The sequence below is a fragment of the Sinocyclocheilus grahami genome, unplaced genomic scaffold, assembly GCF_001515645.1.
Source record: "Sinocyclocheilus grahami isolate Dianchi unplaced genomic scaffold, SAMN03320097.WGS_v1.1 scaffold175.1, whole genome shotgun sequence".
In the NCBI taxonomy this organism is placed as follows: Eukaryota; Metazoa; Chordata; class Actinopteri; order Cypriniformes; family Cyprinidae; genus Sinocyclocheilus; species Sinocyclocheilus grahami.
In genome coordinates, this window is record NW_015505354.1 from 213,642 (window position 1) to 228,044 (window position 14,403).

The 14,403-nt window shown below is 35.9% G+C and overlaps 1 protein-coding gene across 8 annotated transcripts; it reads left to right on the top strand.

The window, feature by feature from the left end:
- The first annotated feature begins 1,790 nt into the window (after nucleotides 1–1,790).
- Nucleotides 1,791–12,428, top strand: dync1i1b (dynein cytoplasmic 1 intermediate chain 1b). 8 transcript variants are annotated; one of them, XM_016283451.1, is made up of 18 exons: nucleotides 1,791–1,843; nucleotides 2,652–2,776; nucleotides 2,872–2,986; nucleotides 4,322–4,463; nucleotides 5,152–5,157; nucleotides 5,424–5,483; nucleotides 6,640–6,755; nucleotides 6,868–6,945; nucleotides 7,031–7,193; nucleotides 7,436–7,535; nucleotides 8,301–8,426; nucleotides 8,842–8,988; nucleotides 9,267–9,380; nucleotides 9,475–9,608; nucleotides 9,752–9,896; nucleotides 9,987–10,127; nucleotides 11,501–11,626; nucleotides 11,810–12,428. In XM_016283451.1, exons 2-18 carry the CDS (start codon nucleotides 2,669–2,671, stop codon nucleotides 11,921–11,923), a joined length of 1,935 nt encoding a protein of 644 aa, XP_016138937.1. In that variant the 5' UTR covers nucleotides 1,791–1,843; nucleotides 2,652–2,668; the 3' UTR covers nucleotides 11,924–12,428. The 8 variants fall into 8 exon arrangements, with proteins under 8 accessions (XP_016138937.1, XP_016138936.1, XP_016138939.1 ...); XM_016283450.1 differs by having other exon boundaries at nucleotides 1,815–1,966; XM_016283453.1 differs by having other exon boundaries at nucleotides 1,815–1,966; nucleotides 4,373–4,463.
- Nucleotides 12,429–14,403: the final 1,975 nt, after the last annotated feature.

Consider the following 14,403-nt stretch of genomic DNA (forward strand, 5'->3'; position numbering starts at 1 on the left):
AATAAATGAAAAAGGTGTCAATGAATTGTAATTAAAACTGAAATATAATTTAACAGTTTATTTACTTTTCATTGCATTTAAATATTAGTTATTACAATATATTAAAATTAAAGCGTTTTTTTTTTAAATGTTTCTAAAAATAATTGTCTTATACTTATCACGTTTGCATTTGTTTAAAAAAACTAAAATATAGTGTGAAAGATTAATACAATTAAAAATAACGGTTTATATGTATTTTATTATATTTAATATAATTATATGTTTTTAAAGTGTAGTCTATTCCTGTGGCGGAAACTGAATTTTCAGCAACCATTGCGCCAGTCTTCAGTGTCACGTGATCCTTCCAAAATCATTTTAATATGCTGATTTGGTGCGCAATCAACATTTCTTATTAACGCCAAATCGAAACTTTCTGGATTCTTTTATGAATAGAAAGTTAAAAAGAACAGAATTTATTTTAACTTTTATAACATTATAGTCGTCTTTACTGTTGATAAATGTAATGCACCCTTGCTGACTAAAAGTATTATTTTCTTTAAAAAAATATGTATATATATACAGGGTCCGGGGCTCGACATTAACGCCAGACAACGTTAACATGATTAAAACATCAGTAACCAAAAATAAATAGCCCAACTATGTAAACACCAAAACGCAAGTATTATTCTGGTTTTATTACATTTAGAGTAAGTGGCGAATAGTGGATATAGCTACTGTATATAAAGCATCTATTGACAGAATAAGGTTGCGCTGCTGAGGCGAGGCTCCCGCAGCCTCTCCAGGAGAAATCAAGCATCCTGAGGTAAAAATTCAAAATGGAAAGTTTTTAGATTTAAAATACAGTTAGTTAGGCAACATCACACAACATTTTCACCATTACGACTCTTTAATAGTTCTATAAACAGTTCAATAAGCAAATACAATAATATTAGGTCAATTACGTTTTAGGCGGAAACAGCGCATCTCACAGCAACCAGACGATTCATTGCTGATTGATTCCGTGTTTTGAACGAATCGGTTGAGTGAGTCAAAGTTTCATTAGCCCATGCATAAACATCTGATGAATCTGCCGTTTGAACGAATCGTTTGAATGAACGACTCAATGACTCACTCATTAAACGCTCACTACTGGCACCTACTGGCGTTTTAATTTCGCTGAAAAGTATCATTTCCGCCATCATTTCTTGTTTGTATATTCAAAAATATTTAAAAGAATCTCATAATATTATTTAATGCAGTTGTATTTTTTAGTGTAAATGATTTAATTTGATAACGTATCGATAATCACATTATTATAATTAAATTTATAGATCAAATGTAAGAATTTGAAAGGAAAGTATTAATGAGATTAGTGGGAAAATGCCCTCTATAAAGGTAAAAAAAAAAAAAAAAAAGTCCTTGGATAAAATATAAAACACACAGATTTATGTCACAGCTGAGAAAACTGATGAGAATTTTGCTTCAGAATAAATTATATTTGCAAAAAACAACACACACACACACACAAATATATATATATATATATATATATATATATATATATATAAGCTCGATACAACAGAGCCCCCCCCACATAACAAATCTCAATTTAACCCCTATATATATATATATACGCTATTTTACTGAACCCAACTAGACTGCATTTTTGGGCATCATAAACGTATTTTATATATCTATAACCATAAACACATTCAAATGTTCTCTATTTAGCCATCTCACTAAGGTTTAAAACATTCATCATCTTTGACGACGAAACACTTGCCGGTTGTTGCTGGGAGGTGTTGATGACGTATCGGTATTGAGCACTTCCGGCTTTGGGTGCTGATGAGACTGAAGCGAACTGGTGATGCTTTGTGTTTTTATTTAGCTGTTGATGCTCATGTGTAGATTTATAACCTCTTATTTCAGCATTTACGTGAAAGAGCGCAGCAGACTTTGTCCTGGTTGGGTTGAAATAAAGAAGACGGTATAGTTCAATTAATGCATTATAGCATATAGCTCACAACAGGCTTTGCTGCGGACTGCACTGATGCTTTCATTCATTGAAATGCAACGACTGCTTTTTGTGAATGAACAGGATTGTGTTTTTAGTTTACCTGCCTGTGTGTTTTCTGTTTTTCTCTCTTGTCGGTAGTGCATTTATAGACCACAATCACTTAATTTCTCATTGCAGAATATAAGGATAGTGTGCAACGTATTTTAATTTAATCATCCCTTTTTTAATTTCTACGTGCAGGAGGTTTACTACACAGATTTAAAAACTGGTTTAAATTACATTATGTATTTTAGTTTGTATTCATTTGCTTATTTGTTAATATATTGCAGATGTATTGTTGCATATAGTGTGCTTTGAAATCAATCTTAAATTTCACAGTGTATATGTTATTCATTGTTCATTCAGACAGTATTTCAGCTTGCACTGTTTCTGTGTCTATTAGATTAATGGGCCTCCACACAGACTGATCTTTTCAGCCAAATGCATAATGTAGACACATAACAGACCTTTACAAAATGACAGACCTTTCTCTGGATGGCCCCTAATGTTTCTCTCTGTCAAAAGTTTGTGTAGCACAGTTAATGAATGTTGAAACATGACAAAATTCATGCACGAGTACTAAAATTAAAACTAAAACTGTTCATACTATGCATAGATTGAGCAACACAGAAGATGGCTGATAGAAGTGACCTGAAAGCTGAGCTTGAGCGCAAAAAGCAGCGCTTAGCCCAGATTCGAGAGGAGAAGAAAAGAAGGGAGGAAGAGAGAAAGAAAAAAGAGGTAGGTGCTGTTTTTGTTGGATATAATAGACATTTAGCATTTGATCACCTGCAACTATTTGTTCTGTGACACTTAATGATCGACCTGTGATGCAGTCTGAGATGCTTCAGAGGGCCGAGAATGTGTCAGAAGACTCGGACCTGGACAGAAAGAGAAGAGAGACAGAGGCTCTCCTGCAGAGCATTGGAATTTCCCCAGAACCACCTTTAGGTATGCGATACAGAACATACAGCTGTCTGTGCATGTACATAATGTGTGAGATACATCGTTATGAATGTGCATGCCACCAGCTTGAATGAAATGATAAAAGGGATCATCAAAAGTTTTAATAATGCAAAAGAAAAAAGTTACATCTCACTCAGCAGTCTTTAGTGCTATATCAGGGCTTCCCCTTAATCTTGTGAAAAAGAAGTATACAGTAGTTTTAAAAAGAGTACTTATAGAAATATTATAGAATATATTTGAGTATTGCAAACAATGTAAAGTTTTTGGACACTAAATTGCATGTTAATAATAATTAAACATAGTATAGTTTAAATTTAGAATGAATGCAAATAGCTGAACTTTAGCTAAGTGGACTGCTTTTTGAACCACTTTAGTAGGACTTTAGTACTTTTTAATATATTATTTCATAATTCTAGTGTCTTTAATATATGTTTAATGTTTACTGCTGAATGCACTGACAAGCTTTTATATTAATCTAAAATTTACTTCATGCAGTCATTTCTTTTGAAACTTGAATGTCATGTATTTGCAATGGTGAACTTGCAATTTAGTACATTTAAAATATATTAACTTGAAATATAATATTGAATAACACACTACAGTTAAAATTATAATCAAGTACTTTACATGTGGTTTGGTACATTAGTCAACACATCAAAATAAGTGTACTTTGAAGCATAATAAGTGCACCTTTTAAGTGTGTTAAGAAACAGTCATGAAAGTGCATTCTCTGTAAGTACATTTAAGTGGCATTTTTTAAAATATTATATTATCTGCAAGTGCAGGTTTTTAAAATGTACTTTTATTTAAAGTACACTTCAAGTGCACATTCAAAAAAGTAAGCTCTTCTTTTTCACAAGAGTTTGGTTCATGTTAGACTTATTTTTTGCTGTTATATACAGTGGGTACGGAAAGTATTCAGACCCCCTTAAATTTTTCACTCTTTGTTATATTGCAGCCATTTGCTAAAATCATTTAAGTTAATTTTTTTCCTCATTAATGTACACCCAGCACCCCATATTGACAGAAAAACACAGAATTGTTGACATTTTTGCAGATTTATTAAAAAAGAAAAACTGAAATATCACATGGTCCTAAGTATTCCTAAGTATATAATGAAAAATTGTCATCATATCATAATTAGATCAAATGAGATGATTAAATGACCATATCAAAATTCTAACATTATAGAGAGAAGTGAAATTCGCTTGACAATCTCTCCTGTTGTTTTTCCTTTTGGATTTTTTTCTCTTTGATTTGACCATTTCAATCCATCCTGTTCATTTTGATTTGCCTGTGTCTGCCACTGCTGGCCATCAGTGCAGCCACTGCAGCTTTTAACATGGGATACCTGTTATTTTCATTATTTAGTCCCAACCCCTATGTCTCCCTCTTCGCAATCAGTGAGCCCACCCAGTGAAACTGGAAGTCAGGAGTCCATAGATGGAGGGACAGTGGGAAGGTATGAAATCGGCATGTGTGATTGTTGTTTGTATACTGTATGTATAATCTTTAATCCATTTGAAATATTTTTAGATTCCGTGATATATGAATGTATATGGGAGGAGTGTTTTAATGCAGGAGTTTTCAAACTGAATTCTACAAACACTCTAAACAAGTTTTTTTTTAAACAAAAAATTATTTTGTGAACTTCTCTTCAGATTTATGCATCTAACAATATTCTAATAATAAGTAGAAAAAATACACCAATTCTAGGTTATATTTTAATGTATTTTTAATGAAATAAATTTTTATTTGTGTTGTATTTTATTTATTTGTATTTTTTTTATAAGTTTTTTTTTCTTCACACAACATAAATGGCTCTTTATATCGTTTATTTAGCTGCTTTCATATTTTAAGAAGGGGTCTTTGGCATTAAAAACTCCTGTTTTAAAGGATGTGAGCTTTGAAACTGATAGCAGTTTAATTTATATTATGCATTATTTAGGCAAATTAAATTTTTTATGAGAAAATTATTGGAAGGATAATATGATTTCTTTTAGGGAAGTTTTGCATTATTTCTTAAGTCAAAACTGACACGATTAATGCAAGTTTTAAGCTATTTTATACATTTTTTAAATTTCTGTAATCCCCTTAAGACTAAGTCTAATGTTTTTCCTTTTCCCTATGTCTTTTGTTGGGTACATCAGATACCGGTAAGGAGAACTGTTAATGTTATCATTGTTAGGTCTTGGCATTTGTTGATGCATCACCCATCAGTGGATGTGGTTCTGTTGTAGCTGGTTTAGAGTATGGTTCCACTGTCCATATGTGATTTAATCTAAGAGGCAGTGTGTTATCTCATACAATCATGCATGAAAGAGGGTTATGCACTGCTGATGAAGCCGCTGGACCTAATCATGCATGCTCTTAATCTTATCCCTCCTAACCATCAGATGATGTATTTTTCTGACCTCTCTAGGACATTACAGTGGGACACCGACCCCTCAGCTCTTCAGCTTCTTGCAGATTCTGTTCATGGGTGAGACTGCCACCTCAAATTTCATTCACATTATTAAAGGGGTCATATGATGAGATTTAAATTTTTCCTTTCTCTTTGAAGTGTTACAAGCTCTTGGTGCATAAAGAAGATCTGTAAAGTTGCAAAGACTAAAGTCTCAAATCCAAAGAGGTATTCTTTATAAAAGTTAAGAGTCAGCCACGCCTACCTAAAACGGCTCGTTCTAACACGCCCCCACATGTCTACGTCACGATGTGGGAAGATTTGCATAACACCGCCCAAATGTTCACGCAAAAAAAGAAGGCGTAACTTTTATTCTCGCTGTAGTATTGTTGCTACCGCCATGTCGTGAAGATGCTGTGTGTTTCGTTGTGAAAGCGAAACTACTTTGTTTGGTCTTCCAAAAGAGGACAATATCCGCTTCGTCATGCCTAGATCTGATCCGTGCTGGTCGCTGAGGGAATACATCAACTTCGCGCTGTGGAATGCTGGATCGGCTTTCACCGTGGACGAAGCGGAGTCCAGCCCGGGGTCGTCACATGTGGTTGCCGCAAGCCCGCTGGCCGTTCCTCACTCAAGCCCGCCCGCCTCCGCTCACTGTAGGCCTCCGGCCGCCACTCACTCAAGCCCGCCGTGTGTGACACTGTGTGTTTCGTTGTGAAAGCAAAACTACTTTGTTTGTTCTTCCAAAAGAGGACACGACTAGAAATCAGTGGTTAAGTTGTATTTACAACACTGTTCCAGAACAGTTCAACCCAAATATTCAGATGTGTGCAGCACATTTTATGGAGGACTGTTTCCTGATCATAGTAGAGTAGACTACAATGCCAGCTGTTCGGACTCACAGTCTGTAAGTACGTTTTTCATATTTAAAGGATTTGCCAATGATGATTCAAACGCGAGTTTTGGGCAGTGTAGAGTAGAGAGATGATACACAAAACATTGAGTCTCAACAGAGAAATGTAGAATAAAACCAAAAACGAAAAGCTTCCATAGATTTTTTTTCACTGAGGTCACTGAGGACCAGCAACTGTTTGGTTGCCCACATTCTTCAAAATATATTCTCTTATGTTCAGCAAAAGAAAGAAACTCACAACTTGAGCGTAAGTCAATGATGACAGGTCCAAGGGAAAACACACAAACAAACCATTAAAATAGTTTGGGCTTGGTTTCTTAGGTGCAGGATGCAAAGGCTTGGTGCATCAAAAATTGTTCAGATTGATTTTATGCCAAAAGAACTGGTGACATACTCTAAAGAAACACAGACTCCTGTCGCATCTCATCAGCCTGAAGGTAAAGAGCTGTTTTTATTTCTGTTTAATAATTAAGATATCCATACATATAAAACTGAATATGGTGGCTTTACCCACAAAACAAATGCCTCACTGCTCACTATTTTCCACAGAGGAGGATGAGGAGCTTTCAGTGACCAAATCTGAGCCCGTGCAGCTGGAGGAGGAGAATTCTCAGGAGGCCGAAGAAGGCAAGAAGAATCACAGTTTAAAAAATATATATTGCTACATCTGTATTGTAAGTGTAACAGAGCTGTATGAATATGTGTGTTTTAGTTAATCCTAGAGAACTGACCAATGAGGAGAAAGAGCATATTACTCATTCAGAGGATTTCCTGTTTTTCTTCGACCGAAGCATCCGTGTAATGGAGCGTGTGCTGGCTGAGGATACAGACATTTTCTTTGACTACAGTGGGCGAGATATGGAGGACAAAGAAGGGTCAGCAGAGGCTTATGTAACAGTCAAACACACAGATCCCCACATGATTACAAATAAGTTATTCATTAGATGGTACTAGACAGGTTTGTTTAACCAAATATAGGATGATGGTGGTTTAATGGTTTGAAGTCAGGTTTAATGAGGTGACCCAGAAACTGAAGAGTTGCACTGACTCCTCGGAAACGCACTGTAAGTTGCTTTGAATGATTGTGCCAGAATGCAAATGTTTGTTTTGTTATCAGGGACATGCAAGCCGGATCAAACTTGTCTTTTAATCGACATTTCTATGATGAGCATTGGTCCAAACATCGAGTCGTCACTTCCCTGGATTGGTCACCACAGGTACTATATTAGTAAATTGCATTAATATAAGCAGTGCTGGTTAGTAACTGATTACATGTCATCTGGATTCATTGTAATTCTATTACATTTTAAAGTGCTCCCTTTTTATGGATTACATATTATTCACACAATGACAGGTAATTATTAATAATTTATTGATTCACCCTAATTCTTTTTTCTCCTTTAAATTTTTTATTCTAAAATTCTTTACCGCTTTTGTTATATTCATTTTAATTTGACATTTTTATGATTTCATAATAATTATTACATTTTCACAGACTCACAAACCCCCTGCAATTCTTTCACAACCCCCAGTTTGGGAAACCCTGATGTAATGTTTAATGCACTTCATGATGATAGAAAAGAATGGAACATATTTTCTTTCTCCCAGTTTTTTATATCAATATGGTACGTAGTAATTCCATTCAGTGTGAAAAAGTGTTAGATAAAAAGTCATCAAAAAATGAGTCAGAATACATTGCCTAATATGTGTAATGTAATCTGTAATCCAACATGTAATCTAATATGTGTACTGTAATCCAACAGATTACATTACTAACCACAATTTTCACCATGTACAGTAATTTGTAATCAGTAACAGACTACAATTTGTAAGTAATCTAGCCAGCACTGAATATAAGCATGCTTAATGCAAATGTGATAATCACAAATGAAACAACCCCAGAACCAGAGTGACTTTAGTGCATAGAGCATTCTGATATTGACTTGTAGCACATTGTATTCAGTCACATGTTCTTTTTGCAGTATCCTGAATTACTAGTGGCCTCGTACAACACTAATGAGGATGCACCTCATGAGCCAGATGGAGTTGTGATGGTTTGGAATATGAAGTTTAAGAAGATGACCCCCGAGTACATATTCCACTGTCAGGTATGAATTCCCATAGCTCACAATTGAATAACTAGTCTGAATGCCTGAATGTTGTTCCTTTTAGCAGCATTTCAATATACTGCAATAACATTTTTCATTATATATTGAGCATGTGTGTGAGTAATCAACTTTTACTGAAAAAGCCTGAATCTAAATTGAATTTCTGTTATTAAAATTCACAAACAGTGCGTCACTAATGCACGTCATTCTGTGTTTTTGCACTGATGTCACTTCTAAATGAACTCTCATTGTTCAGTTCATTGTCTGTATGCTCCTTTTGTGCAAATCGACCTTGATGGAGGACCCTGACGTCATCTTTGCCAAAACACTAACCGTAGCAAAGGAAGTGTAAAACTGGCAAAAGTAATTACTGGTACATTCGACAAATAATGCATTTTGTGGTTTTCCCTTATAGTCCTCAGTGATGTCAGTTGGCTTTGCTCAGTTTCATCCCAACCTAGTGATCGGAGGCACTTACTCAGGACAGATAGCACTGTGGGACAATCGAAGTCACAGGAGGACCCCAGTGCAACGGACGCCATTGTCTGCAACTGCACACACTGTAAGACTGTCAGTTATAGATCAAATGTTTTAAAATATAATGCAGTGTGTTGGTGGTTTAATGGTAAAAAATCTGAGCTGAAAACGCCAACGTTGCCAGGTCATTGAGGTGACCCAGAAACTGAAGAGTCGCATTCAACCTCAAGTTATTCTTGAGAGACTTTGCAAAACAAATCTGATTAATCTGATTAAAGACTCCCTTATTTGTCTTGGAAAAATATCCTTATCATGGTCTCTCTTAAAAGAATATAGATGACAAAACTGTCATTTTTTTTGCAGCATCCTGTATACTGTGTGAATGTGGTCGGAACACAAAATGCTAACAACTTGATCACAGTATCCACAGATGGCAAGATGTGCTCCTGGAGTCTGGACATGCTCTCACAGCCTCAGGTGTCCAGATAACACATTTAGACAGATCAAATTATTGTCATTTGAGATTTGACTGATATTAAACAATACATTATATGTCTGTCGTTACTCACAGGAGAGTATGGAGCTGATCTACAACAAGTCAAAGCCGGTGGCCGTCACTTGTATGGCCTTCCCTGCAAGTGATGTGAATAACTATGTGGTAGGAAGTGAGGAGGGCACCGTTTACACAGCATCCCGCCATGGAAGGTCATGGTTCCTGCAACAGAACATATCAATGACAGAATTTTCATATTTGGGTCAACTATTCTTTTAGTAATATCTGTAAATATTAAATATTAAACACTTTATGAAAAACAACTTTACTATTACCCTGAACTTGCCCCATGCAGTAAGGCTGGTATTGGTGAAATGTTTGACGGCCATCAGGGGCCTGTGACTGGAATCAGCTGCCATAACGCTGTGGGTCCAGTTGACTTCTCCCATCTCTTTACCACTTCCTCATTTGACTGGACAGTCAAACTGTGGTCAACCAAAGTAAGAGTTGTTTTGGAACTTGTGTGTTGCTTGATATGTATTTTGATCATTTAGCATTAAATGAATATAACTATTCCATCTTTCTGACAGCATAACAAGCCCCTATATTCCTTTGAAGACAATGCAGACTATGTTTATGATGTCATGTGGTCTCCAGCGCATCCAGCACTCTTTGCTACAGTGGATGGCAATGGTCGTCTGGACCTCTGGAATCTCAACAACTACACAGAGGTCAGGGGCACCGTAGCTCATTACATTCTTTACTCAGTCATCTGTCTTCTGCATTATATAAGAAGAACATTCATTTCATACTTGAATTAATATTAGGATAAGAGGACCCCCTACCTGGGGCAAGAAACCCCTGGATTAAATTTATCCCAGATGTCATCTGATTTTTGCAGAATTTGTTATCTGATATTATTTGTGAAGATATCATTAATGTAAAATATTAAATGACATAATCTATGCACACTATGTACGTTCTAAGGTTTGAGGTTACCTTTTTAAAAGACGTCTTATACTCAGCAAGGCTATTTAATTGATCAAAAATGCAGTAAAAACAGTAATGTTATGAAATATAATTCTAATAAGAAAAAAACTGTTTTAAATTTTAATGTAATTTATTCCTGCAATGGTAAAGCTGAATTATCAGCCATTATTCCAGTGTAATATATATACTGTATATATATATATATATATATATATATATAATATATAAAAAAATTTTTTGGGGGGGGGGGACCGGGATCCTTTTTTTCAGGAATTTTTGATGGAAAGAAAGAAATTATTTGAAACAGAATTGTAATTTAATGCATCCAATTTAATGCATCCTTGCTGAATACTGACTTTTAAACAGTATTGTAAATGCAATGTGATTCGATACAATTGATAATCTAATCAAATAATAACAAATCAAATAACGGAATTTCAGTCAGTGATACGTTTGAATTACACTATATAATTCTATGCATTATACACAGGCCATTTTGTAATTAAAAGGATGTCATAATAGCAATAAACTATGAATTCAGATTAAATGATCCATTCAAAAGATGTTTGAATTGTACATCTAATTCATGGAATGACTAAACAATAACTCCATGAATTACGATAATGATTAAATTAAATAATAAAACACCAACAAAACATGTCACAAAAATTGTTACCATACAAATTTTAATTAATTACTATTTCCACAAATCCTCTGTTAACAAATCATACTAAAACTTGTAATATCCAACATGAAATTAATTCATAGATCACTATTATCCAATAAAAAAAATAATTTAACTTACAACTGTTCAGCTGGAATGAATCTAATACATTTTTATGTTCACATGACAAGTCAAAATTAGCTAAATGAGCGTAACCACATAACCACCGAATAAACGTGCTGAGACGTGATTTAGTGACATCTATAGTCATTGAAAAAACAAAAGGTAGTGTGTGAGAAAGGCATCTTACCCCATCTTATTTGCATGCAAATTGTCTTTACTTGATATTTGTGTGCTTGATCTAAATTAGATTGCAGCTAAATTGTGTTGTCACACAATGTTATTACATTCATATTTTCCCTCCCAAAACAAGTTTCTTGTGTGTACCAGGTGCCGTCAGCAAGTGTGACAGTGGAGGGAGGGTGTGCCCTGAACCGGGTCAGATGGGCATCAGGGGGCAGAGAGGTGGCCGTGGGTGATTCAGAGGGTTGTGTTTGGATCTATGATGTGGGAGAGGTAATAACACCTACATTATGAGTACATGAACACGTGTATCATTCTCTAATATTCGGATGAATTATAAATATTTGCAATCATAGTCAAATACTCAGACAGATGAAACACTGTGCAAATTTCAAGTCACTAATTGTGTTCTACTGTTAAGATGTGATGCAGAAGTTGGTTGTATCTCTATTTTAGCAGTTGGCCGTGCCACATACAGACGACTGGAGCAAATTTGCCCATACACTCATGGAGATTCGTGCAAACCGAGGAGATGGAGAGGAAGAAGGTGCTTTGGAGCTGCCTGCCTGAGCTACACACACAGACACATTTACATTCAGTGAGATACACGTAAAGATACGCTGAAACAGATGCTTGATATAAAGTGAGTGAATCACACATACACGCTGCTGTGATCACAGGTCTTTTTTCTTTTGCCTACAAAAGTCTATTTATAGCATGGGTGTTAATTAACTCTTCTTTCAATGCTAATAGTTATTTCCAGAACACACACAGGTGAATGTGCTTGATCTAACGTATATCTAGGGCTTGCAGTGACTACTGTATATAGGAGTGAGCCAATGTTATCACACTGTATCAAAATAGCTGTGCCGGAATTATAATGTCAACTTATTTTACGTATGTTAAAGTACAAGGTCATACTGAGATACATGGAGAATATGTATTGACCATTATGTAAAAATGTATTACAGCAAAACTTATGAATGTGACTTTATTTTTCCTTTTTTACCTTTTATGCTGTATGTGTGAATAATGTAATACCAATTGCAGCATAAAACATCTGTAAAGTGTGAACTTACAATAAAGGTCATTGTGTCTCAAATCGTGTTTTAATCTTCATTTAAGCAGTTATTTGTCCAAATTGTGGGGTGATGGGTGATTAAAAAAAAAGTTTGAAAATCAATGTCATATTACTCCATGAGGTTTTCGTGCGATTAAACATGTTATCTTTAATCACAATGACAAGATTCCTTGTTATCCAGGGTTTTTTCCCCTCCATCATCAGCAACTTTCATGGACGCACACGGCCGCACGTAGAAGGCGGGATCCTGTTACCATGACAATTACGTCAATATTAGTGTCGGGTAACTAAAGGTCAAACTAAAGACAAGCCAGAGACGGAAGGAAACAGGCTCGGAATGGCGGATACTAAAGGGGATTTTTTTGCAGCAGAAGCCGGAGGAAATCACAGTAATAAACTGTGGTTTAATCGCGTTATCGCTTGAACGGCGGTGCTTTGTCTAAATTGAACAGGATACCCATATGTTATGAGGTACTGGTGCGGCGGGAAGGACAGTACATGCTAGTTTTGTCTGTAAATTGGAGCAGAGCTGTAGAGCATAGCTACCGTTAGTTAGCCGTGCTGTGCTGTTCTGTTTAGAAGCAGAAAGACTTTTGCTAACTCTCAGTGCTGTATTAGACACAAACCAAGCGCCTGGATGGCTCTAGGTCGCTGTTGTGAGGGTAAAATGCAGTGCAGCTATGACTTGACTGCTTGCTTCCTCTTCACCCAACTTGGTAAAGCTAGCTGGTAGCAACACAGGCTTACTTGGTGCAAGTTCTTCTCATGATTACAACTCTTTTCGTGCGGTAGATTGTGCTCGAGACTGTCTCAAAATTGCCCGTTTTTCTTGTTCCCAAGCAGAGAAACAAGGTTGACCCAATGTCAGTCTACAAATACGAGTGTTTTTATTATTGTTGTTGTTTTGTTTCGCTCAAACTCGGGTCGCGTACAGCTGTTCTTTATGGTGATGCTCATATGTAGCGACCGCACTTCTAGTCGTTGTTTTAAATTAATAACTTATGTCAAAGATCAAAATGTCACCTAAATCGACGCACACGTATTTGCGATTGATTGCATTAAATGTCTGATTAGACCGTGACACTGTTCAAGTCTGCAAGGTCCTTTGTCATTGACGTGAAGGAGAGAGAGGACCTTTAACTTTCAACTCGGCTTTTGCTGTGTTTTCCCTACTCGTGTGGACTGTAGGGGGCAGCAAACTCCCCTCAAACATTTCCCTGGGATCTGTTGGCTTCATATAAGAATTCAGTTCAATTATATTTATTTTGTTTTTAGCTTGTCTGTTTACATGCTGGTTGTTCATGCCTGTAAACATCCCCGACTGGAAGCTGTGCTATACGTAAAACAAGCTTTCAGTTGGATGTTTGCTGCCATCGTCCAGTCCTTTCGTCTTGATATGTGTGCGTTTAATTAAACGGTACTGTGTCCTAAATGTTGTAAAACAACTTAATAACTTGATAACAATGATGTGGACATGTTAACTCGTTTGCACGTGTGCCATCTGGATCTATTGAAATCTATAGTTTTCTGTGGTGAACTTGCTAATATTCCAGTGTAGTCGTTGTAAACATCCTACACTCAGCTGTAATCTGCAAATGAGGCTGGGGGGAGGGTGTTTGCTGTGACTGACTGGAGCTCCTCTGTCATGCAGGAACACTTTACTTGATTGTGGGGAAAAAACATGAATGCTGAAAGGAGAAAAAGGTTGAGGCTGAATAAGTCAAAATGTTAATCTGCATTTATTCTCTGTTTTTACTTCGTTGTGAATGTCATTTACCCAAATAAACCCGTTTTAATTTGATTAATGTTTATTGTTATTATTAATTATTATTGATTTGACTGATGCTCTTGTGTCGAGTTGCTATACTAACTCATAATGGCATTCAGTGGCCTTTACACGTTGGCTTATAAGTGGCCTCTCTCACTTTGATAAGGGTTAAAACATTGTTCACTTTAAAAGAAAATGTCT